The following is a 27,293-nucleotide window of genomic DNA, read 5'->3' on the forward strand; positions in this document are numbered from 1 at the left end:
TTTATACTAACTTTATTAAATCTCTCTATCACTACCTTAATTATCTTAGTTCGTTTCAGTTCTTCAAACTGAAATAATGATCATTCCTAGCTGAACATTAGTAAAATAAAACATTACAGTTGGTTAAATGTCCAAAATAACAAGAGGAATTAAATAAAATTTAGCCACTTAGATGCTCAAGACAAACTCATCAGTACATATCTTCAGTTCACTACTGGAAGAGTCAGGATGTCACTGCAAAATTCATTGTAACATTTATAAAATCATAAAATTTAAAAAAACTTAAAATACATAATAAGGGCTATAAGAATAAATTTTATGTGTCTGCATTCAAGAACACAGAAACTGTGATCAACCATTCATGATGGTTAATGACAAACAAGAGGGGGGGAAGTTAATCTTAATTGTTTAGACTGAATTTCACAAATAGCTTTGATATTTTAAAATGGTTAAATATACTCTGAAAACAGTTCCCTAGAAATTAAGAACACACTATACAAACTTTCTTAACTACAGAAAAAAGCAAAGCAGGTTACTGAGTTCTGCAAGCAGGGAGATGAAACAGAGGATCTTCTGAGTTGAATTCTTTCCTTTTGTAAGATCAGACAGACCATGAAATTTCTACTCCTGTCAAAATTCTACAGTAATGGAATGACAGCCAGTAAATATCCTTTCTGAAAAAAAGACTTTTATAACTTTAAAATCAAACAACTACCAAATAGCCTTATAAAGGAACATCTTGATCAACAATTACCACATTATGGTCATATCAGACTTCAAATAGATGTCTTCATAAGCTTACTGAGGGGCAGGGAACAGTAAAAACCTGTAAAGTTCATATTCATTAGAGAAACTTTCACACAATGAGCCTGGTCTCGGTCACACTGAAGGTCCACTTAGGCAAACAGCCCTTCTTCTTAGCAATAGGATCTTACAAGGCTGTGTGGTACTTCTGGTTATATTCTCCCAGCAGCCAGCAATGCGTCAGTTGCAGGATGTCCTCAGTCAGAGACTGGACATACATCACTTTCTTCATAGCTTCTGATGAGCCATGAACTAATTGTTTTCTTAGAACCCACGAGACTCTATTGATGCACTTCTTAAATTTAACTATTATGAAAAACATTTCTTATTACCTCTCATAATTTCACTGTGTGCTCCCTTCTCTGTGCCATACAGAAACAGCACACAGCAGTTGTTTATTTGTCTGTTTCATGCTGTTGAAGATCTTATGTACCTTTATGTGTTTTCCTTCTTTCTAGTAGGCTGTTATCCTCTGTAAACACCATAGAGAAAAACAGTGAGATCTGTTGCCAGTATGTTGTATCTGATGATTAGGAAAGCAAAAGTGACATAAATCTTCTACATTTGTCTGCAGGTTTTTCGTCATGTAGCTACAGATTCTCCTAAATCAGAAGCCCCTGCTAGAATATACTCAATTCACATTTGTTTTCCCTGCTCTAAATCTCCTCAATTACCACCTCCACTTGTAGTTGCCTCAGGCTTAATCTCCTCTCGCACTTCTCTGCACCTGCTCCCCGTTTCTTCCAGGCCCCTTCCCTTTCCACGCATTTGACATCTTCCTCCATGCTGTACTGCTGACAGCAGAGAAGAACACAGAAGTAAACTACCAGCTCTAGGTACTCACACACAGCAGCTCCAGGATATATACCGCAAAGAAAAGAGGAAATATACTTGATTATCTGCAAAGGTTATGTATGTAAAGCATGCATGGAAGAAGATGAAAAATTTAACCACCAGTCTCTGAAGAGGTCCTCCCATTCACATAGAACAACACTTCAGAAATTTTTGAGCTAGTCACATATTAGCACAGTGAGGATACACAATAGACTTAACTTTCAAGAACATGTTCAAAATTTAAGATACTGACATTTCACAAAGTTCTTCCATTAAATTGATGGGCTTGCTTGTTTGATGAATTGCACTAATGTCTATATAATTCTGTATCCACTAAAAAGTGAAAATGAAGGTAGCTGTTTTCTTACCTCCTTAAATTCCCTCATTTGGATTTTACTCTATTATTTTATGGTAAAATTACCTGAATTGAAAACATGAGAGATTACTTTAAGATCCGGCAGTCCAGCAGCCCCAGCATTACCAATCAAACCAGGCTCCTACAGCAGGCACACCTAGGGAGTGATTCTTTCTGAAACCCTGTGGTTGCTCTGATATAAGTCATCAGTGATCTCCTGCTGGCTGTGATCACATTTTGTGACTTCTGCTTTCTTGATTAAATGAGGTGATAAAGCACTCAATTTGTATTCAATACCTATGCTCGACACAAAATAAAACATAACCATCCATGTGGAATATATACAAAATCGTCTCACATCTGGAGATAGAAATGTTGGAAAATTGTTTTTTAGATTACATTATGTAATTATTTTTCAATCATGGAATTAAATAATGGGAGAAGAGCCAGAAGAGAACAAACAAAACTCCCACAATCTGTGAATATGGTCTTCATTTGCTAAAAGCCAGTTAATAGTAGAAGAACCTGTTTAATCCATACTCAGCTGAATAAGGGGACTGACTGCATTCCAAATACTTCCACTCCAGAACAGAATAGCTGCTAATGACATTAACTGTACTAGAATAAAATTTAAAATATTTGCAAGCAAAACATATGTTGTTTTAAATACATTATTGCAGTACTTTGTTACTTATTTTCAAATTGCTTTAGATTGACAACCTTTAAACTTATTAGAAGGTAAAAATAAATAACTGACATTTTTATTAAAATTATTCACATTTTACCTGCAAAAATTGAACTCCCAAAAAATCCCAACCATAATCTCAACAAAAGATTTTATTTTCTTACTCACATCAGAGAAATGACAAATGAAAAGAGACTAGAAGAGCTATCATATCCTACACATTCCAAGAAATGTAACTTAAGGTCAGAAGATAAGCTTTACTTTCGAAAATTAACTCAGTGGAATTTAAATACTGAACTGAGAAGTAGAAAAGTAAAATAAAATTTAAAAAATAAATCAGAGATTTAATTGCACTATCCAAGAAGGTGGGTTTTGTACTTTAAAATCTATTTAGTGCAACTAAACACTCCTCAGATGCAAGGAATGTCTTAAGTAAGGATCTGACCAGAGCATGCTCAGCAGGAGATACATAACAATGTAAAACCTACGTTAAATAATGTATTAGCAGCTGATTTGCAACTAATTATGTTGTTGGTTCTCACTGGTAAGAAAAAGAAGCCCTGCAGGTGTTTCAGTACAGGTTAAAAAAAAGGTAACTTCATCGGAAAACATCATGTTCTGTGCATACATCTGCTAGTTCTCCTTATTTCAGATGTTCATGGAGACAGTGATCATTTACAAAGAGTTCTGGAAACTACTTGACATGCTACTGCTTTGTTTCTCAACAAGGAATTAGTGTGGTCCATTCCACCTTCAGAATCATAGCAGATATCCCAACCTCCCAAAATATTCAAGATAAATAAACTTCTCTGCACTTTTGAGGAAGAAGATAGTCAGGGTACCTTTCAAGGAAAAGTTTGAAAGAAAGAAAACAATTTATGTGGCTTAGACACTTTCAACAGACCACAGAAATGTGGATATAAAGGGAATGTCAGTAACATATTCTAAGAAGAATTAAAGTTTTCTTGCACTTAATCACTATCCTTCCTAAAAGGTGCCTGGAAAAGAGAGCAAGAGATACCTATGGAAATAAAAAAAAAAAACAAACCCAAGAATAAAGTACTTTATAAAAGTACTTTACTATTATTTGAAGCTGGCAGAAACATTTAAATCTGTCCTTCGAACTATAAAAATGGTACTTTTTGCTTATCATAACCTTACAAGAAAATTCAAATTTCACTAGAAATGGTGAAAAATTGTCTTAAGCACAAGAGGTCCTTTATCCCATTGCTTACAGAGCCAATTGGCTACATACCTTCCCTATTCTAATTGGGACTATTTCACAGAATCATCTGTGACTGGGGAAGTGAAGGGACTCACAAGAATCATGGAATAAAACTCTGAAGTGAATGGCCCATATGAAGACTAAACCCACAACTCTGCCTTTCTCCACTTCTTTCAGCAACAAGAAGAAAACTGATAAAATACATTTTACTTATTCCAAAGGTTAACAATAAGGAGAGTGTGCTTGTTTCTCTGCGATAAAATCCGTGAACAGTTGTTCAAACATGAAGTTGCTTTAAGATTTGTTTAGTTACTGCTTTCTCCAGATGAATCAGAAGTTACAAACTAGAGGATCTAGTTCATATTTGTGGGAATATAAATGAGAGTGCATTTCTACACACTGGACAGCCTGAGTGCAAGTTCTCTATAACAGAATTTAATAATGTTTTGGGGAGGAAATTGAAAAAAAAAAAAAAAAGAGGAAGACTAGGAAACCATTTGGGACACAGAAAACTACTCCGTTTGTCTGCAGCCTGAATAATCAGCATGATTTAAGTCAAGTCAGTCTTGGTATCTCAACCCATTTCTTTTTCTTTTCTTTAAATATTCACTTTTTTACTGAGTAATTCAATAGCATTTGCAGGGGAGGGATGTTGCAAGAGCTAAATAGATGCTGCTAACATCTGAGCTACTGATTCAATTACTCAAAAATTTTCACTCCAGCAATAGTTATGAGGCTGCAGCTTTTCAAATCTTGTATGTTGATCAGCTGAAAAGATAGATTTAACGTCCAAACTGAAAATCTTCCAAAAAATTGCATTCTGACATGAAGCAAATGTTTCTCATTCTATACTAGAAATCTTCATGAGAGATGTTAATAGCACAGAAAACAAATTAATGCTTTAAGACGCCAGGATATATGTTTGTAAATTCCTTGAATCATAGCTAGAACTCTCCCATCTTTTCAGTCCTAAAATAATGCATGCTTTTAAATGCAATGACAGGTAAGTTATTGATTGATTTACATACCTTATACACAAAGCAGAGCTGAAAATTTAGAGTATTTTAAATTTAATTTTCAAATTCTCATTATAGAAGACATAAGTACTGTTACTGAAATATACTTCAAATTCACAGTCTATGAGGCTTTCTACAAAGTGTTTTGAAAAACACTCTAAATTTAGCTTTAGAAGCAAGCAGAGGCTTTCCATCAGTTTCTCCAGCACACTTACTTCCTGGCAATCTGCACTATCTACTGATCAACCACAAGCTTGCTTTTTCTTGTTCTTTTTGAATGTCATACTTGTTCTTAACATATGTGACAAGGATAAAAGGAATTTTTTTTCATTGAACAATACATTCACATCTGCAATGAACTTATGAAGCTGAATTCTGAGAAACCCATGATGCGCATTCAAGAAAGTATCATTTAGAAAGGCACAGAATATAAGAGACAGATAAAAGAAAAACAAATTCAAATCTTCCAGCAGTGTATTATGAGTAGGTAAAACTACCTGAAAGCAGTCAGCAACAATTTGATATGCTATGAATTTTAACTACTTAATATTCACTATTTGAGCAACGAAGTACCAAATCTGAAGCCTTTTAATTAGATGTTATATATAAAAGAAAAGCAATTGCAGGAAAAAAAAAAACAACCAGGAAATAAAAGAACAGTTAAAAAACCAACATAAAAGCCCATCCAAACAGAAAACATCAACAAACCCCACATTGCAAAATTAACTATCAAAGAAGTTTATTCCCCTGAAAATTACAGAATAGAACAGAGTCATAGACTAGAATATGCTGTATTGGAAAGCACCCATTAAGATCATCAAGTCAAACTCCCAGCAGAGGACACTCCAATAATCACACCATGAATCAGAAGCATGTTAACTGAATGTGACAAGAACTACCATATGAACTCCCTTCTAGCCCAGTACTACTTCTATTTCAGTACTTTTCTAATCATTCTAAAAGGGTCTACACCACAGCTGTACAAATCTCTTGCTTTTCTATTCTGTTTTTAACAAGCACATTTACACACAGAAGCAAGGAACCAAATACAATGAAGAGAAATAAAACTACAAAAAAGTATTCAAGTCTAGGGGTGGGATTCTTTTTGGGAAACTAAAATTGTTGTGGTAATGGTGTGCAAATGTTTCTAGGAGCTGCTTTTCCAAAGCAATACTAGTAGTCCCTGAATTTCAACTCCAAGCCTTCTCTGATTTGCTCTTTAACTTTCTATGACTGGCATCATTATAGTCACCAAACTGGTTGTTAACATTGCTCAGTACTGTAGAAGAAAAAGCATTAAACTCTTCAGCCTTCATTGTAATCTTCACTGATAATTTTAGTCCCTTTATTGAGTGGTGAAGTATTCTTGGTCTCCCAGCCAACTATGTATGTATTCTTAAAAAGATTTCTTCCTACTTTCAAGTATTCTTTATTTTGTACTGGGCTGGATATTTCTTAGAAGTTTAAGCTTTTTGGTTTGCTTTGGCTTTGTAATGCTTAGCCTCAGACATCTGAGCTTGGATCTCACTTTCTATCATGTCTCTTTTCTATGTTTGAGATTACAATGGCTGTGATCAAGGTCAAACTCCTACTGCTCTTCCAATACTTCCTCCAATTGGAAAATTTTATTCTCAAGCTCATTAACACAGTCTTTCCCTAACTTCATTTCTTCTTTGCTATACCTCCCAGAAGGCTTCATCAATCCAAGTCTATGAAATCAATCTTCCTAAGAGACTTTCCTGGTATTTTGCTATTTTCACTTCTATATTTTCTAAGAATCATGAGCTTATATTTCAAAGTTGCTCTCCCGCAAGGGTTCACTCAAGTCTTTCAACTAAGATTCCTCTGGGAAAGGTTACTGTAATGCCTATACTTTATATTTGAGTTATCTAAATTTAGATCCACAGGCATCCCTGACTCAGGATTTAGCCAAGGCCTAGGCATGTAAATACACTTATGCAGTCAAAAGCCCTGACAAACTACCTGCATATTCAAGATACAAAGTTTTCTATATTTATTTTATACACACACACACACATATCTATGCACACACATATATATAATGCATTATAGGAGCATATTATGGCAACTAGAATTCTACTGTCACTTGTGCCAAAAGCAGCTGGTAATGTGGCAGGACTAAGAAGTTCAGTGTCCATCCTGCGACAAATGGGATTCTCAAAAAAAAGCCTTTCCCCAATGCAGATCCATGGGACACACCCTCACAACCACTGCCTAAGCACACACAGACTCATCATTGAGCAGTTAAATAATATCAACAAAAGCTACAGCAATACAAAAGCTCAGTGGCTACAGAATTTGAACAGAAGGACTTTAATTCTATGTCTTTCTTCCTGATCTGTGGTTTCACAGAAACACACATTGTTGTAAAGCCTGTGCCCATCCCAAAGCCATCCCCTACCAGGGTTCACTTTTGAGTTCCATGGCTGGAGTACCCAGGTAGAAAAAAAGTTTCTATTAGATGGTTGTTTCACTTTAAAGTGGTACTTACAGGCTTTTTATAGTAAACTGTCACTGCGCAAAAATCTTGAATTTCTCAGAACAGAGCTATGCATGTGAGGAAAGTTTTGCCATTGTTAAAGCATTTGGAGGTATAGACATACACACAAAAAAAGGTTCATTTCAAGTTTCCGCAATAAAACCAAATGCCATGATTTAGCACAGATAACAGGATACAAATAGCTTATTTCACTCTGATTCTGTCCCTTAGTGCCACGCAGTTCATTGTACCTGAGAAAATGGTGCTCACTGATGTGGCTGTGTTGTTACTAGGCAACCAGAGATAAAAATGCAGGGCTTAATGATTTTTATTTAATGCATTTTTATGAGAAAGTACATTCTCTTTTTCTCCCTCCCTTGATATTATTTGAGGTGTAAATGCTATTTACCCAAGAAGATATATTTAGCCATCTTCTGTGATCTGAACAAGAAAATTATTCAAACTGGATATTCAAACAGCCAGTCAATAAATATTTCTAAACATATTGACCATTACCACTACCAAACACTTTCACGGTGGCAGTGGCTGAGATCTCAAACCACTTCACCAGGGAAAAATATTCAGTAGGTCTCACAGCAGAGAATAAAAAGAAAACAGAGAAGAGCTCAGGGTCATTTGGAACAGTTACAGACATTTATGTACTCTTCTGTGGCAGAAAGCAGGAGCCCAAGCCTATATTACCCTTTCCCACGTTGTCATGACACCACATCTGGCAAGGTCACACCATGTTTTCTACTGTGGCTTTGGTTAGCCCCAGTTCCCTACAAAAAAGAGATGTCACGACCAAAAGCCCCAGTGGAGCTCTGCGCAGAGGTGTCTCTACAGGGAGATGTACATGTTAAGAACCACCCTGTTATCACATCCCTCACCCTTGAGTCTAGGCACACATCCAAGTGGCGTCCCTGCAAATCCAAGCTGCCTCGCAGTTCATATCCCATCACAAAATGCAACAGCTCTCTTGAGGGTCCTGACAGCAGTGACACCTCCTCAATTCAGTTTCACCTTCATTCAACAGTGTTGGACGTGTTACCACATCTCTAATACCACACAACCACTCAAGTTTCTTCACATGCCATGCTCTTCCTTTCAGTCTTTACAAAGGCTGGTGGCTTGTACGTAACTTCTGACTGTTGAGTTTCTTTTGTACTGGCAAATTTCTCAACTCTCCCATCTTTGCTACAGGAGCAGAAAGGTGTTTATAGCTCTGAAAAAACAACCTGAAAGCCTCAGGCTGAGTGTGTGCGTGAGAGCTCAGGTTCAAACAAAGCTAGAAGTCTGACTGCATGCTTAACTTCTGCAGGTTCTGCAAGCTAAAGTGAGAAGCAGATGAACTCCCTGCATAATTTCACTTTTATATATAGATAAAGCAAAATAACTGATGCTACCAATATTATTTAGCATTTGTCTCTGCAAAGGTTAACTTCCAAATAACAGGGAACCATGCAATTTGGTTGAAAATTAGCTTTGACCCTTAGTAATGGGTCACCTTCAAATTAAAGTAGAAATTCCATTGGCACAGTTAGATTTTTATAGACAGTTATCAGTTCCTCAGATAACCCATCCTTAGTTTGTTGAGAGCAGGTTCTACTCTCTCTCACTTAGATAAACAAAACAGATGCATGCAACAGTTCAAAAAATTTGTGCAGATCAGAAAACACTTGTTGCATTTAATTAGAAGCTTACAATCGTTGTATTTCTGATCTCAAAATGAGTACTGAATGGCTACTTTTGACCATTTCCCTATTCAAAATAAACAAGGCTGAAAGTATAATCTGGCACTTTAAAAATCAGTAATTCTTCACTGTGTGTCCCAAACATAACAGGTAACAGTCTGACTTCCTCCTTCTTCAGACGCCTCTATGTGCAGACAATCTCACTTCTCACAGTACTGGAGAATTTTAAAGCAAACAATAGCTATGAGTCTGTGAGTTTGAGAAGTGGGGGGGTTTTATGTCTTATCTCTTTTTCTTTTCTCTTATCCTTCACATCAAAAAAATTTATCTGCCTCTGAATTGTTACAATTATTAATTGTCTGTCTGTACTTCAGATAAGAGTGTGTAAAACACCACACAGACCAAAACTAGAGAACAATAGCATTAAGTAAAGACAAAAAAGTCCGTCATTGTGTGTGCATGTCAGATTTCACATCTCCTCAGGTTAACTTAGCAGGACAAGTTAACAAATGTAATTGATTTCCACTTAACTTCCTGTTTTCAACAAGTTCACAGATACACTGAGATTGGATTTCCAGTAGTTTATATTTTATTAGTATCTTACTAAGCCAAATGCCATTCCATATTTGTATCAATGATCAGAATCTAAAGTAAATCTCAACAAAATGAGAAACAATCCTGAAAACCCCAGTTAGGCACTTTATCTTTGAAGACAAGCCTGACCTGTAGCTATTTTGATGAAAAGGAACAGGGTTGGCTTCAAGTCTCTACTACTAGAGACTAGAACTGTCTGCTCAAATTTAGTTAAATGTTCAGTCAGTTACAGAAACAGAGCTGGAAAAAAGCACCAGAATTTGGAAATCCCTCCAGCCAAGACACTATCTGAATTACTACCCTACACAAACCTTTTTCTTCTCCCCATAAATGGGTTTGAGAATTTCAGTCTTCAGACTTGAACAACATTAACTAAGGAGTCAGACAAAACTCAAAATTTTTAGTTGCTTCAGTTGATGAGCTAAGACAGCTTATACTGCTCAGTACTGAGGATGTACTAGACACCATATAGAGATATTTTCCTATGATTCCCTGGGTTTTAACTCTTATACCCAAACACAACATTCTGAATTCCACTTTGAAAGAATGACATTTAGAAGTTAAGTCAAGGATGGTTCAAAAAATTTGTCCTAAATCTGTGGTTTTTCATCTTCATCTAATTTGTCCATAAAAAAACAGAATTGCAAAGTAATATTAATAATGCATCTTGCAAAAAGATTGACGGTTTTTTAATGGTATTGAAAATGCAATAAGACTCAGAGTGGACACACTTCACAGCAGATCTACTAACAAATGATAAATGGAATTACAACAAGAACAATGTCACATCAGCTGCTCACTGACAAGAAAATTCTACCCTATCATACATGGATAGAAGAGCAGAAAGAGAGAATGAGATGGAATGTAGGTGGAAGGCTTTGATCTACTTAAATTCTTTAAATGCCACACCGAACAAGGTATAAAGGACAAGTGTCTAGAAGAAAAGATTCTTTATTTAATTTTAGATAGAAAAATACTTGAAACCTTTCTTAAAAACAAAACATGAGAATGTTTTACTGTATTGTCACTGTAAGCCATGTGGTAAATATCATGGTATTTTTTGTGATAGTTCTGTAAGACACAAAGAAATAACTGAAGTTCCCAAATGTATTATCCAGAGATGCTTATATAACAAATATAGTTTCCAAATAACATCTTAACAAACAAACAAATAAAAACCCTGAAGAAATAAAAGCCTCTTCCATATATCATTTACTAGAAATAGCCCAGAAGAGTTTGTCTTGATCTTACTACCAAACTGTATTTAGCTTTTATTAGGCTTATAAAAACACTTAACAGAGAGTGAAGAAAAAGCTAAGAAAGCAGTCTATCTTTTACACATTGCTATGCTTTAGCAACTCTCTAGGCACCAATACTTTTCCAGAGTAGGCTGCTTCATGTTTTTAAATATTATAATTTCAGACAAAGAAAAAGGGCAAAAATATTGGAAGAAGCTTCCAGATCAGCTAGTCCATCCTCATTCTCAAGACACAGCAAATGTCTGTATCTAATTGTGGACTGATATTTATGTAATTTATTAAAGTTTAGAGACCACAACTGTGATAGCTCTGTGGTTTGCCTAATTCATGTTGTTATTTACTTGATTTTCTTTTCAAGAGGTTTTGCATAAACTCTTATGTGAATGTTCTCAAACACAGCCTAAGCCTACCCTTGTCCTCTTTCATCCATGTATTACTTTATTTGACAAATTTGAAGGCTCTTGCTTTGTTTCCCTTTCAAAGGCTGATCACAGTGAACACAAAGTCCTGATCAGCATCAGATGTACAGCAACAAAGGAGTTACTCACCAAAGCAGAGCACAGAGCCAGGAGAAGGCAATCCAAGGAGAGAGGTTAGACCACTGATGCTGATTTGAAATCCTGCAATGATCTGAAGTCCCCCCAGCCTCTCTCCAGAATACCAGGTAAGATAAAGGGGTATGTTGACTATAACAGTATAAGGTTTACTATGTTTCAATTCCTTACCTCTACTACAGTTGTTTTTGCAGCTTTGCACATAGGTTGGTTGAAGTTTCTTGCAGTTTTCCTGAAAAAAAAAGAAAATTAATAAATATTAAAGACCATAATAGTACAATGAAACACTTTTCAGAGATAAGTTACTAGAGGAATGTCTGTATTTTAAGCATCACAAAGATTTTTGCCAAATAGCTGAAGAACTAATTAAAAAAAAGTATAAGGAAGAAAAAAGTATTATGAAATTGTGTAAGATGCAGCTGAAATGAAATAGTATTTTGCTACATTAGAAAGGATTTATTACAGCTTTTTTGACTTTAGATCAGCACACTGTTTAATTGAAATTGGGTATATTGCTGATGTCTTTATTTATTGGATACAAAAGCAGCAGCAAGCTGGACTTTGAACAATGCCATTATTTCACTGCACAAAGAATGAAATTAATCTCCACAGGGGACCAGCACCAGGCCTAACAATCTCTCAAGTACGTCTTCCTAACTCAGACTAGGACTTGGGATAGCACTTTACCCAGCAGTAAATGCAATTCAATTATCTTAATTTAAAAAACCTAAAACAAAACAAAAAACAAACAAGCAAAAAGCCACCAACAAAAAACAAACCAAACCACAACAAACCTAACCCAAAAAAACCCAAAAAAACAAAACAAAAAGAAAAAAAAAATCCAAAATCCCAACAAGATAAAAAACCCAAACCTGTGTCAGTTTTGGCATCCACTGTAAGATTCTGGCATTCACCCTACGTATTCCCACAAACTATTTCCATACCAAGGAAAAAGAACCTCTAAAGAGTAAAAGAAACATTTAACATGTATACTTGTGTTGGGAATACACCAAGATCCTAGGAGCAGAGGAGAAACAAGTGACCTGTGTCAGTCACTCCCTATGTTTTTCAGAAACCAAACAAAGCTGCCCAGCACATTTAATAATTAAGAAATACTATGAAGGTTTCAGTGGTGCTCCATTGCTAGCTTCTCGGCGTTTTTCTCTGTTAAAAAGCAGAATTGTTGAAAATTTTTCATCAAAATCCACGAAACCAGGTTCCAAAACAAGATGAGACCTCCTTTCCCATATCGTTTTTCCACAGAAACATTTTTTCCTCCCCCGACCATCCTGATTTCGCAGATCACGGAATCATTTAACCCGGAAAAAGCCCTTCAGACGAAGGAGCCCCACCCGCAAGGCGCTGTGGCCCAGCCTCGGCCGCTCCCCGGCGCCGCCGCCACAGCCCGGCACCGGCAGCATCCCAGAGCAGGCCCCGGCACTGTCAGAGCCACACCAGAGACACCTGGCTTGGCGAAACCCCCTTTCATTGGCAATACAGAGCAGCTGCGAAGCCTCAACAAAAGGTCAGCCCTGTCCTAGGGGCATCGCCAGCCGGGCAAGGGAGGGGGTTGCTCTGCTCTGCTCTGCGGCGGCCTCAGCCCAAGGGCTGGGGGCACTTCTGGGTGCCACAACATAAAAGAAGATGCTGACCTATTAGAGATTGTCCAAAGGAGGGTATTAATGATGATGAAGGGCCTTAAAAGTAGCCAGATCTAAGGCTGAGGTCACCTGGTCTGTTCAGCCTGGAGGAGACTGAGGGAACAACTCACTGCAGCCACATTTGTGAGGGGAAGAGGAGGGGCAGGCACTGATCTCTGCTGTGTGGTGACCAGCGACAGGACCCGAGGGAATGGCCTAAAGCTGAGTCAGGGAATGTTTAAGTTGGACATCTGAAAAAAGTTTTTCACTCAGAAGGTGATTGGGCAATGAAACAGGCTCCCCAGGGCAGCGGTGACAGCACCAGCCTGAAGAACAACAGTTCAAGAAGTGTTTGGACAATGTTCTCAGGCACAGGGTGTGACTCCTGGGGATAGTGCTGTGCAGGGCCAGGGGTTGGACTTTGATGATCTTTGTGGATCCCTTATGGGCCCCTTCAACTCAACATATTCTATGATTCTATGAATGTCTTCTGCCCATGGGTCTTTTTGGTGGCTATACAGACCCTAAAGAAGGATATAACAATAAGAAACAAAAGCAAAAAAAACCCACGGTGTGAAGGTTTACACTTTTCTCTGAGAGGCGAAAACAATACTAGTTAGTAGTAATTCAGGGAAAACTCCCCTAAACTAGGCAGAGTAGCAAATGAGAAGCAATATAGAGATATAAAACCTGAATTAAAATAGCTGAGAAATGGATACAGATGGAGGAAGGAAGATGACAAAACTAACAATTCAATATTTCATCCCATGTAACTACGTTTCTGAGCCAAAAACTTTCTCAAGATAGTAGTGGCTACTCTGCCAGTAAAATAAACTGACATAAAATTATTTTTACACAGGGATAAAAATACAAGAAAACATTCCTATGTTAATTTGACATTAAGAAGAGCTAATGGTCTCTAATCTGATGTAATCTACAAAAGCTTCTGCTATTTAAACTGTTCTTGAGTTAGTAAAGTTGTTTCAGAAGCAGCAGTCTTTTACAGGATCAAAGGCTTTATTTCTAAAGAACACACTCTCCAGAAGTTTTATGGGATCAAAGGCCTTATTTCTAAAGAGCACATCATCTAGACGGAAAAAAAGCAGAAGCACTACACTTATTTTCCAACACAGAGTAATGTTAAGGAGTTAGCAGTAGGAAATTCAAAAACTAGCTAGACAAAGTTGCCTTTTTATCTTAAGAAAAATTTCTGGGCATCTAGATTCAGCAATGTCTACAAAGTTCCATTGTTCCACTGGATTTCTAAGCTGACCCAAAGGCATGACATCTTTTCTCCCAGAGGCAAAAGATAGCAAACTAGTTCATAGCAGACTAAACCAACAAAGTACATCCACTACATATCTAGTGATGTGAAGATGCAGAGACACCTCAGGTATGAGCTGAATTTATGTACTTCACTTGAAGCATGAAGAGATGACCTGACATGACTGTCACAGAAGAGGCTCTGACTCAGGTTATCCCTTCAGCATTTCTGCTTCTTTGTCAATTGTCTATTTTCATCACCAACAAGCCACATATTTGCTTGTAAATTCGAGGTGCATTGGGCTACAACAACTAGCAGAATGGGGCCAGGTGAAAAGGGAAGGGAGCCAAAGGAGGCAGACAAATCACTCTCCATGATATTTGAAAAGTCATGGCAGTCAGGTGAAGTACCAGGTGACTGGAAAGAGGGAAAGATGGTTGCCATCTTTAAAAATTATATAAAGGAGGACCCCAGGAACTACTGACCCGGGAACTTCTGTGCCTGGGAAGATCACGGTGCATGCTCCTAGAAGCTGTACTAAGTCACAGGGAGGTGATTCAGGACAGCCAGCAAAACTTCACATCTGTTAGGCAAGTGCTACTTAACCAATAAAGTGGTCTTCTATGATGGAGCGACTACATCAGTGGATGGGAAATGGCTATAGAAGTAATTTATCTGCAGTTCTGTAAAGCCTTTGACATGGCTTTACAGCCCCATAACATCGTCTCTGACTTGAAGAGAGATGAATTAAATTGCATAGACTGTTTGGTAGATAAGGAATTGGTTCAATAGTCACGCCCAGAGGTTAATGATCAATGGCTCAGAGACCCAGTGGACAACAGTGACAAGTGGTGTCCCTCAGGGGTCTGTGCAGTGTTATTTGGTGTCTTCAATAATGACACAGACAAAGGAATGGAGTGCACCCTCAGCAAATTAGCAGATGACACCAAGCTGAGTGGTGCTGTTGACACACCTGAAGGATGGGATGGCCATCCAGAGGGACCTGGACAAGTTCAATAAGTGGTCCTTGGGAATCTGATAAGGTTTAACAAGGGCAAGTGCTGGTGCTGCTCCTGGGTAGGAACAACCCCTGGTACCAGCCCAGGCTGGGCATGAACAGCCCCAGAGCAGCCCTGCCCAGAAGGGCTTGGCGGTGCTGTGGGTGAGAGGCTGCACATGCCCCGGCCATGGCACTGCCAGCCCAGAGAGCCAAACGTGTCCTGGGCTGCATCCAGAGCCCCGTGGGCAGCAGGGCAGGGAGGGGATTCTGCCCCTCTGCTCTGCTCTGCTGAGACCCACCTGGAGCACTGCATCCAGAGCTGGGCTCCCAGCACAGGAGGGACAGGGACCTGCTGGAGCCTGTACAAAGGCCACCAAGATGATCAGAGGTCTCCTACAAGAAAAGGCTGAGAGAACTTGAATTGTTAAGCATGGAAAAGAGGAGGCTTCAGGGTGACCAAATTACAGCCTTCCAGTACCTGAAGGGAGTATTCAACATAGATGGACTTTTCACAAGGGCACGTGGTAACAAAACAAGGGAGAATGGCTTCACGTTGAAAGAGGGGAGGTTTAGATTTGATATTAGGGAGAAATTCTTTACTGAGGATGGTGAGGAACTGAAACAGGTTGCCCAGAGAAGTTGTGGATGCACCATCCCCAGAAGTGTTCAAGGCCAGGCTGGATGGACCTCTCAGCAACCCAACTCAGTGAAGGGTCTTCCTGCCCACAGCTGGAGGCTGAAACTCGATGATATTTAAGACCCCTTCCAAACCAGGTCATTCTGGGATTCTCTGACTATCCACAGAAGCAGTGGCACTCCCTGACGTTGTCCCTAAGGAGCAAAGCCCCAAGGGAGGTTAAGACTTTTGTTAGTCAAAAGCTAATCACTGCTAAGTGGTGCAGAATAGTCCACTCAGCATGACAATGCCTGAAATGAAAGCCACCACAACATGCTGTATGGAATGAAAGATCTAAGACTCATGGAGTAGAACTTAAAAAAACCCCAACATTTTAAAAGCAGATTTCTAAAGAAGTTGGTGCCGTTCTGAATTCCAAGAAAACAGTATAGCTTGATATACGAGAATAGGAAAAAAATTAATGCCAGCCTGTGGTCCAAGTAAGTATACCTAAAGTACACTTACACTTACATCCTCTAAATTTTTAAAAGCTCTTAGCTTGAGGGTGATTAACAGTTTGGCAGACATACCATTACTAGTGGCTTCACACAGTCACAGGAAACACACCATGAATAGTACCACACTGCTGAGAAAGATGGCAAGATGACCCTATGTTTCTCTGTTCTATGTTATCAGATAATCATGTCTCATCCAGAAACAGAATAGGTCACTGTTTATCATAAGCACATTCCTTTGAGCTAGCAATATTCTATATGGAATAGGGCACCAGATGATTATTAGTTTCCATTCGATTTGTTACAGTTGAAGAAAGGAGTCAAGACTTTTAGGTCTTCACTCCAGATGGAAGTAGCGTCTGTTATCAGCTGTATTGTGTAAATGTGGGAGACATAATGAAGACTTCTGAAAGGATCAGGAAGAAGGAAAGGCATAGAGAACAACAGGACATAAAGGAAGAGGGTAAAAGGAGAGCACAACCAGTCTTTCCATGGAGAATGAAAGAACTTTTGAGAGGAATCTACTATGCATCAGTAGAAAGATACAGGATAAAAACACAAAGAGTAATGGCTCAGGATCAAAGACAAGGCCAAGGAGGAAGAGCATTTCCTGTATTCAATGTACCAAAGCCTAAGGAGAGCAGTTGAGCAGCCATCAAATTCATTTACACACATACAAGAAAGTTCAGCTTTCAATCAGAAACGATATTGTCTTGCCAGTGGGCAAGTCAGAATGTCAAGAGTTGGACAAAATAAAAACCAACTTAAAATTTTCAAGTATTTTAACTTAGCATTAATTATGTGGATTTATAAATCAATTAATTTTCACGTATTTTAATTTACTATTAATTATGTGGATTAATATATATATATATATACACACAAATATATACATATAAAGAAAATAGTTACTTTATGGGTGTTATTTTGTACACATATTTTTCAGTTGCTTTTCCAACTCCTTGTTTGTTCTGTACACAGACAGACTCTCAATCAGCATGTGCTTAATAATAAACTGCACGTAATAATACAACACTCACCTTTTCGTCTGATAGACATAAGACAAACAAATAAAGACGAGGCATTAAACATAAGCAAACCTCTCTCCTGCTTCAGTTCAGGACAAACCAGAACACAAACAGAGCAACTCATATAAAATATTTTCTCAGTAATATAACATCAAAATTTTCGTTGCAAAGATGTTTAAATTCATATGATGCCTTTCCGTACAGCACTGAGATGAAACAAACTTTAAACACAGTTTTCTTTAGACAGAATCAATTTCCCCATCACTGACTGGCCAGAAGATGGACTCAGCTCTGTTGTGCATGAGCCTGTACTTCTTGGGTTGGCCTTTAATTGCTCAAGAAAAAGGACCCAAACTAACATGAATATTGAAAGAAAGAGAATGTCACTAAGTTTCTCAACAGTCATCATAATGACTTTGGTCTGCTGTCTCTCATTTTTAACTATAAATGCTTTACTTCATAGCTATGTTTGAATTCTCAAAAGTCATTAGAAAAAGCAATTATATTTTGGTGTTTTACAGCAGTGTAATTTGACAGTAGGGAAAGGCAATATGAGAGAATGTGAAATCAGTAAAGCATTATGTTGCCATAACACAGGAGACAGGATTCTCCTTCTCATTCATTACCTAAACTGTAAAACAATCTTTTCCCACCAGTAAACAAGTCATACCTGAAAATTATGTTTCCTGCACGATCAGCCTTCCATGCCTTCACAAGAGCAAAATCTCCTGTAATAGATTTCTCTAGAATAAAGTGACGGCCATCAAACTCCCTCACCTACAGAGAAAAGTCCAAAATTAAGATGTAGGTTTCTTCCAACAGATATCACATGTAATACTTATTTTAGGGGCTAATTTTTCAGATTATTATATTTCAACTTATTTTTGTACTCTGTAAAGTTTTTACTGAAAAGCTGTATGATAACAGAGAGGCATGGAAACCCCAGTTTTATCATAGGGTCTAAATCCCAGTTTCATCATAGTGTCTCTAGTGAAACATCATGAGACTCCATATTCCTCCTGCTCCACCTACTGGAATTAGATATGCTTTGTCCTGCACATGTACCAGCTAACCAAAAACTGAAGTGCTGAAGCAGAATTACTGAAAACGGTCATAAGAACTACCCACCACCAAATCCAAAATTCAAGTCAATTCAAGATACACTACTCAAATCATCTAACAGGCTGAGTTTCTTTTGGTTTTCCCTGAATTTATGATCAATATTTGGAATGAATGATACTATGCCTGGAGCCAAAATATGCAAGAGGGACAGAGCTAGTCTTTCAATCCTAAAGAGAGAGATGAAGGACCACCTCTCTTAAACTCTCTTAATGTAGAATGTAAAAGTATACACAAATATTACTTGAGAGCTTTTTAAAATTGCAGAAATGGGAAGTAGGAGAAAAGTCAATCACATATCAGTTTGCCAATACCATAAAAGGAGATCTGAGCCTTTATAAAATAATACTTCTGTGCAAAATGGATGTAGAGAATGGAATCAACAAATCATGCTAGTCATGTTATTAGTACTCCATCATTATTAGACTGAGGAGACTAAGGGAGATTTTCACACAAATGTCAAAAAAAAACAAATTAAGAAAAATATTAATTTTTTTTTTATAATTAAGAAAAATTATAAAGTATTTATTGAAAAAAACATTCCTCCAAATGGTAAAACATCATAATGATGTATGCAGTAAAAAAATTTAAGAGAATATAAAAGATTAGGACTATGTATAGATACTGCAAATAGTCATGTATAAAATACATGGGTTAGGATGGAATTACCTTTACCCCAGAAATGCTCTTGAGGCGAAATTTAATGTGGTATGCAGCCTAATTGGAACACACAATATTAGCCCCACTCAATTCTTTAAGAAAATTTATGGCACTGAGACATCTCTTCCCTTCTCCAAATTCTACATCCAACTTCAAAATTAAACCCTTGTTTCCCCCTTGAAAGCCACAGTCTTTTTATTTCTTTGCAGTTTTAAAAACTGCGACTAAATTGCATTTCAAATGTTGGGATATACAGTTCCTAAAATTTGTGTCAACTGATCTCCTCCAAGTTTAACATGAGAATGCCCCACTTCTTCTAAGGCTGAAGCTCCATGTGCAGCTGCTCCATGTGCTATTTACTGCATAGTGCTGTATTTAAGGAGCACCTGCCCCACTAATAGGTTTTGGTTTGAATTTAATTTGAATACACAGTGAACCTGGTCAGAGAACAGTCAAGTGAAAAGTAACTCACAAGGCAGACTTTTTCACTTGGACTAGGTCTTGATGCTAAATCACTCTAGAACTGTAAAAACTTCACATCACAGAGGACAGCAGTAAGCAATGGAAGCAAAGCTAATGTGTCTGGTACCACATATATCCAGCTAAATGAATAGAGTAAAGCTAAATTTAACTCCTTCTTAAACACCTGTTTATCTTGTAAATATGTTAGAAATTAATTTTTCAATGCTGAAGGCTTCCTAGTGGCAATCAGACCTCTTACCTCTCTCGGCTGGCTGGCAATGGCAATGGTGCCATCTGTGTTGTACTTGATGGGTGCACCCCCTTCCTGCACCAGCGTCCCATAGCCAGTACTGGTGTAAAATGCTGGGATTCCTGCTCCTCCTGCTCTAATACGTTCAGCAAGTGTACCCTACGGGAAAACACATTTAAGAAATCATCATTTGGGAACAACAAATCAAACTCTGATGAAAATCTTGCATTAACTTTATTTTATATCTGGTTCATTCTTTCTGCACACTGTAGACAGGTATGATCATCTATTTCTTCCTCACATTTTATCTTTCCCATGTGGGACTAGTACTGGATGTGGAAAGAAATGCTTGACACACAGTCATGAACTGCTCAAGATGACACTGTCATACAACTATCTTCCAAATGCCAGGGCCCAGCACTTGGCTGTGTCTCCTCTCCTTCACTTTCTTTCCTGACCAATTACTCTTGAGAATAGTACAGAGTTCTTTTTCTCTTTCCCACCTGGCTACATATCCTAGAAGGTTTTTCTTCTCTAACAGAAGCACATTCTTCAACATTTTAAGAAAAACATCAGAACCCACTCCTAGTCAAAACAGCCAAGCATGGCAGATTGAGAAAGAAAGAGGGAGTCCAGTAATTTGGGTTCCCCGTGCCAAGAATACCAAAAAGCTAACAGAGCAGTTCTTATACTCTCTTTGACTGCACTGTCTGCACTCTTCTCTGTGTCCAGCTATTATACAGGATACTGACATCAAAAATTCCTCATTTGCCTTAATTATGGGTTTATGGCCAAAGATGTGTGTTTGCTTTTCATAAGTGTCATTTCCCAGATTTTTTTTTATATTCTTTTGGATTCAAAGCAAGACAATAACTTCATGTTCAATTACCCAGTTTAACAGCCTCTACAACATAGATTTTATTTTCCCCAGTTATCCTGCAGGAAGCATAATGGCCTCTGGTTGGTTTTCAAAACGGTGGTGTGATATATACTATAAAATAATTTGTGCTAAATGAAATAAAATAAAAACCCGACAGCATTCTGTGTATAGAGAACTCAAATAGGAAGGCAGCTGTCCAGAAATGTATATTCCAGGGGATTGCTCTGGTCTGACAGGAGGCATTTTGATAAGCATCACCAGCAATCACAAACTAAGTGATAGAAATTCAAATACCAGGAAGACAATACCTCCAGAGACGTATATTCCAATGTATATTCCAAGGGATTTTTCATCTGACCAGACTCCAGCAGGAGGCATATTGATAAGCATCATTAGAAGTTTTTCCCAGAAAGTTTTTTTCTGATGGGATTCCAGCAATTATCCACTAGTTCCAGAAAACACAATGATATGCTAAAGAAGAACCCCTTCCAGGGTACAGAAAAACTGTATAAAAGGGACCCTCTGAGAACTACTCTTTGGAGACCCATGGGGACTTTGGTACAAAAGGACCAAATCCTACATCTCCCCAATTCTGACTGCCCGGCTCAGAGTCGATTTTAGCTTGTGGCTTATTCCAAATTTATACTTTGATAATTTCATAAATTTCCATAATTATTTAATTGGAGTATTCACTTATAACAGTGGCAAGAGGCACATGCAAACTATGCAATAATGCAGAGTCCTGTGTTCTAAGAAGCCTTATAATTTCAAGATCTCACCGTGATGTTTTCCTTACTGTTCAACAATGATACAAGTCTCCCATTTTGCCTAAGGTTATACCACACTATTTTAGGAAAGACCATTTTTCTTGACACAAATATTTCAAATCCCCACATCTCCTAGCAGATAATTCATTCACCTTATTGTTTCCCCTTATATACTGTAGATCCATTATTTCCATAATAATCTGGATTTACATAACTTATCTGTAGTCTACTGGGCCAACTACCTTTCTAAGGAGTTCATGGTCCCCTAGGTGAAAGTACTGAACATTAAATAGGAAGGAAAAAAATTGCATTGTGAGATTTGTGACATTTGAAAGATCAGACATGACAAGTGTCTGGCTATTTTCCGGTCTGCTGACTGTGTATAAAAGGAACTTTTCTACTCATATCTGTAATTCTGAGAAACATTCTCTCACAGCACCCTCATAGGCAAGCTCAGGAAGAGTAGACTGGATGAGAGGGCAGTGAGATCAGTTGTGAGCTGGCTGAATGGCAATCCCAGATCATTACAATCAGTGGCACAGGATCTAGTTGGATAGTATCTAGACAGTATCTGTCACTAATGGTGCCCCCAGGGGTCAATACAGGGCCCAGTGTTGTTTAACTTTTCATCAAATGCTTGGAGGAAGGGCAGATGCCTCCTCAGTCTGTTTGCTGAAGACACAAAGCTGGGAGGGGTGGCTGAAACCCCAGAGAGCTCTGCAGCCCTTCAGAGGGACCTTGGCAGGCTGGAGAGATGGCCAGAGAAAAACAATCTGAAATTCAGCACAGGAAAACCCAGGGTCCTGCACCTGAGGAGGAATGATCCCATGCACCTGTACAGACCAGGGGCTGGCCTGCGGGGCAGCAGCTCAGTGGAAAAGGACCTGGGGGTCCTGGTATCCATGAGCCAGCAGTGTGTCCTTGGGGCCAAGGCCAGTGGCGTCCTGGCATGCATCAGGAAAAGCATCTTCAACAGGAGATGGGAGCTTCATCATGGGAGCTGACTCTGCCTTTCTACAGAGCCCCGGTGAGGCCATGTCTGGACTGCTGTCTCCAGTTCTGGGCTCCTCAGGACAAGAGAGAAATGGAACTCCTGGAGATGGTCCTGGAGTGAAGGGTAACAAAGATGCTTAAGGGAATGGAGCATCTCTCTTATGAGGAAAGGCTGAGGGAGTTGGGCCTGTTCAGCCTCGAGCGGAGGTGACTGAGAAGGGACCTTATCAATGCCTGTAAGGATCTGTAAGAGGAGGTATCAGGCTCTGTTCAGGGGTCCTGAGCAACAGGACAAGAGACAAGGGGCAGAAACTGATGCACGGCAAGTTCCACCTGAACATGAGGAAGAAATTCTTTACTGTGACATTGAGCACACACTGGAACAGGCTGCCCAGAGAGGTCATGTAGTCTCCTTCACTGGAGATATTCAAGCACCATCTGAACACAATCTTGTGCCATGTGCTCTGAGATGACCCTGCTTGAGCAAAGAGGTTGGACCAGATGACCCACTGTGGGTCCTTCCAACCTGACCCATTCTGTGATTCACAAGAGAGGGAGCTCAAGACACCAATCTTAATGAAAACTTAACACATTTGTTTTTCTCAGACATTTATATAAATAGATGTTTAAAGCCTAAATTTTATGTGTCACCTCTGAAAATGCCACAGACTAACATGCTGTAGTCTTTAAAGTTAGAACACCAACTTCACAGAAGCTGATCTCAATACAACATAACTGATCAGTGATTTTAGGATCTCATTGCTTTCATGCTATTTGGGTAGCTTGGCAGTGCTAAAATAATTAAAAATACGGTGCTAAAAAGTAAAGTTTTAAATTTGCTTATAACAGTATACACAGATTAATTTCACTAGGAGTTAATGAACAAGCAAAAAATCTATCTCACAATGAATGACATCTCCGAATTTGATTCCTGCCCACTAGATGGCAGGCATTGCACATGCACATCCCCAAAAACCTGCCACCAAGATGGGACCAGAGCAGCTCCTTGACTTGCTTCCTTTTATATGGGGCCACAGTACTGAGCATACTTTATGCCTTTTTCTACCATCTCCACACGTGTGTGTAGATATTTATATATATTTTTTTTTAAACTTCAGATTAATATAATCTATTATGAATTATTTTGTTAAATTAAAGGAATTCACACAAGTAACACAGTCAGTTCTTAACAGATGCATGACCACAAGATGGTGTATCGGCTTTGCAAGGTTTTGGTAGCTAGAGGGGTGGTTTCCGTCAGAGTATGCCAGAAGCTTCCCCCAGTGCCCACAGAACCAGTGCCAGCTGGTTCCAAGAGTAAGCCCATCAGCAACAGTGGTAGTGCCTCTGGGACAGCATATTGAAGAAAGAGAACCTCTTGCACAGATGTAAGTGCATCCAGAGCAGAGAGGAGTGAGAATATGTGAGAGGAACAGCTCTGGTGTTCCTCTAGCATCAAGGTGAGTGAAGGAAGAGGGTCAGGAGCTGCTCCAGGTGCCAGAGCAGAGAATCCCCTGCAGCTGTCCCTATGCAGCCCATGGTGAGCCACGTGGGAGCACAAACCCACCTGCAGCCCCTGGAGGACCCACACCCAAGTAGGTAAATGCCTGAAAGAAGACTGAGACCCTATGGGAAGCCCATGCTGGAGCAGGCTCCTGGCAGGACTTGTGACTCCACAGGGAATTCACATTGGAGAAGGAAGAAGGTAGGGTTGGAGTAAAGTGTGTAGAGGAAGGGGGTGTTAAGATTTGGTTTTACTTCTCTTAGCCCACTCTGATTTGATTGATATAAACTAAATTAAGTTCCCCAAGATGAGTCTATGGTACCCAAGATCATAACTGGTGAGTGATCTCTCTCTTTACTTATCTCAACCCATGAGTTTTTGTTATTTTCTCTTCCCTGTCCAGCTGAGGGGAGTTGAGAGTGAGGCTTTGGTGAGCACCTGGAATCCAGTCAGGGTCAGCCCACCACAGACGGCAAGTGTCTTCTGCACACAAGCAAAACATTTGCATTGCAAAACAATTTTATAAGAGTACTTAGGCATTATTCTACTCAATATTTTAGATGAAAAGAAACCACTCTCTTAGAGACTCTCCTTACCTGTGGTGTAAGCTCAACTTCAAGCTCACCAGATAAATATTGGCGTTCAAATTCAGCGTTCTCTCCAACATACGATGACACCATGCGTTTTATCTGCTTTGTCTGAAGCAGAAGACCGAGTCCAAAATTGTCAACACTGTGTAGAAAATGCCAGACAAAACAGTTTTATTGTAAAAAAAAACCACCCCACACATAAGGAATTGAAAACCAAAAACAAATTCCAGCCTTTAGAGGGTAAAGCATCAAAGTTACAATTAAAATTTAATATTTCACTGTCCAGACCTCATCTCTTCCAAGACACAGAATACATCCAAAACTTCCAGTCAAAGCCATTTCACATGTTAGCAGCTAAAAAATACCAGCTTGAAGTGGTGTTATTTTACATGTCTGCTCCTTTAAAAAGCCTTACCAAATTAATAAAAAGTCAAACATGGCTTTGAGTGAATAAAGACATATTTTTGTTTACACTTCTGCTCACTGAGAAAAAGACAAGTGATTGATTAGCAGCCCAAGGAGAAAGGGATATTGATATTTTTTAATGCTAGTTTCTATATGAGGCAAGAGAATGTTTGTATTTAAATTTTCTTATAATAGTAAATAATTAAATCTCTCACTAAATAACCACCTACTCCAACAAAGGATTTTGGCACTACAAACAAGATTTTCTTCTCTGCATCAACTGAAATTGAATGCCAGAGACGTTATACAACATTTTTCTTGTGCCAGTGCTTCTAAAATTCTGATATCCTTCATTATGTTTGTATGCTATATTGTGTATTAATGGATTAGAAACATCTTTCAGGAGTTCCTGCAAGCAAGGTTTCTCTGCAAAAAATGCTACTTCAATTCAAGGAAATATGAGTTTAACATATAAATATGGAAATAGGCATAGATGATATTATAAAGACATGTTTTTTTTTCACTTTTCCAGAACATTATGCAGGATGCCAGGAGACTGGTACATGTATGTGAAGCTTCTCCACCTTTAAGTTGGTCCCTGCACCACGTAAGCAGAGAACTCAGACCTTCCAGTCCCTCGACAAAAAAAGATGCCATGATGCAGAATTACCTCACAAAAAATGATGTATACCTGCCACAAGCTGGCTCAATTCAATATGACTTAATTATTCACACAATGGCCTGATGCTTCAGGATAAGAAATACAAAATATTAAAATATTATTTTAAGATATCAATCATTCAGCACTTTGTAATTAACACACATGTGCTTACAATATATGAATCCTGTTGAAAACAGCCTTCCTGAAGAAAAGCTCCAAAGAAAGACCAGATTTAAGAACTTTACTATTATGCAGTATTCATTTTCAAATATAAAAGTGGAAATGCTTGCCAGCCATAGCTCAGGCTGCAGTGCTGCAGGTGAAGGGAGGGGGGCTGAGCGTGCAGGACCAGCACCAGCTCTTCCTCTGCCACCACAACGCTCTGAGAGCTGCATGGACAGACATGCAGCCCCAGTGCCTTCGCAACTGCATGCATCATGAGCACTATTTTAAGGTTAGGACTATTTTTAGGAGGTGGCCCACTTCAGTGCATACTCAAGCACTTTGGAAACTGGATGAGAGGAAGTGAAACAAGCTTGTCTGACCTGGTTCTCTGAGTTTATTCTGTGTTCTCCACATACAAAAGAATAGGATTTATAATAAAAGCTTGCTCCACTCTCCAACTCTGACCGATTAAAAAAAAAGTTAAAAATCTAACCATGATGCAACTTCTAAAATATTCTGGTGCCAAAGCCTTGGGACTAAAATGTGCGTTGCCTAGAAACAACCCATGTTTCTAGCTCCCCACAAGAAAAAATATTCTCCAGCCTGAAACTAGAAGAGCTAAGAATAGAGAAGAAAGAGGAGTCTTGTGGGCAAAAGAGATTAAAAAAAATAATAAAAAATAAAAAGCCAGAAATTCCTGTATAGATTAATTTAAAGCAGAACAATTCCTCTCACATTAAAACCATCTAACCCTGATGTCTCATTATAAAAGGTAATAAACAAATGTCAAAGACCAACCAACATCTGATGGCAGTTAAACAGGTTGGTGTAAATATGGCACCGTGTGGCAAAAGTGCAGAATTTAAATAAAACAGTGCTTTCTAGTGCAAGAACAACAGGAAGCTTCCTGAACTGCTTGCAAGCCAGTTTGCAATCTCTGTGTATCATTCAGGTGGTTAACACTGCTTTTATCATTACAAAACTTGGAAGCTACCAAATAGAAAAAAAACTTTTGCATGAAGACAATTAAATACTGCATGCATCAATGTAAGAAAAGAAACAGAGGGTCAGGACCAGATTTGTACTGGTTAAAGAAATTTCTCCTTCATTTCACTAAGATACGTAATCCTTGCTCCCAGATTCTCAGAGACAGCTATTGAAGCATATTGTCCTTAACAGGATTTTGCATATCGTCCTGCAGGATTCCACGAGTATATAGTTGATTCCCTGATCTACTACTGTGAGGTAACTTCT

The 27,293-nt window shown here is 38.6% G+C and overlaps 1 protein-coding gene and 1 long non-coding RNA gene across 2 annotated transcripts in view; one reads left to right on the forward strand and one right to left on the reverse strand.

Moving 5' to 3' along the window:
• OXCT1 (3-oxoacid CoA-transferase 1) overlaps positions 1-27,293 on the reverse strand; it is an 84,527-nt gene that overhangs the window by 42,908 nt on the left and 14,326 nt on the right. Inside the window, exons 4-7 of the mRNA XM_064405403.1 lie at positions 24,815-24,950; positions 20,084-20,233; positions 18,254-18,360; positions 11,692-11,752 (exon numbers count right to left, since the gene is read on the reverse strand). Coding sequence (XP_064261473.1) covers positions 11,692-11,752; positions 18,254-18,360; positions 20,084-20,233; positions 24,815-24,950 — 454 coding nt within the window. The remainder of the gene's footprint in view (positions 1-11,691; positions 11,753-18,253; positions 18,361-20,083; positions 20,234-24,814; positions 24,951-27,293) is intronic.
• The window catches only part of LOC135291316 (uncharacterized), a 33,365-nt gene continuing 18,877 nt past the window's right edge, over positions 12,806-27,293 (forward strand). Inside the window, exons 1-2 of the long non-coding RNA XR_010354118.1 lie at positions 12,806-13,045; positions 16,863-27,284. This is a non-coding gene — a long non-coding RNA (uncharacterized LOC135291316). The remainder of the gene's footprint in view (positions 13,046-16,862; positions 27,285-27,293) is intronic.

The sequence above is a fragment of the Passer domesticus genome, chromosome Z (genome assembly GCF_036417665.1).
Source record: "Passer domesticus isolate bPasDom1 chromosome Z, bPasDom1.hap1, whole genome shotgun sequence".
Classification (NCBI taxonomy): domain Eukaryota; kingdom Metazoa; phylum Chordata; class Aves; order Passeriformes; family Passeridae; genus Passer; species Passer domesticus.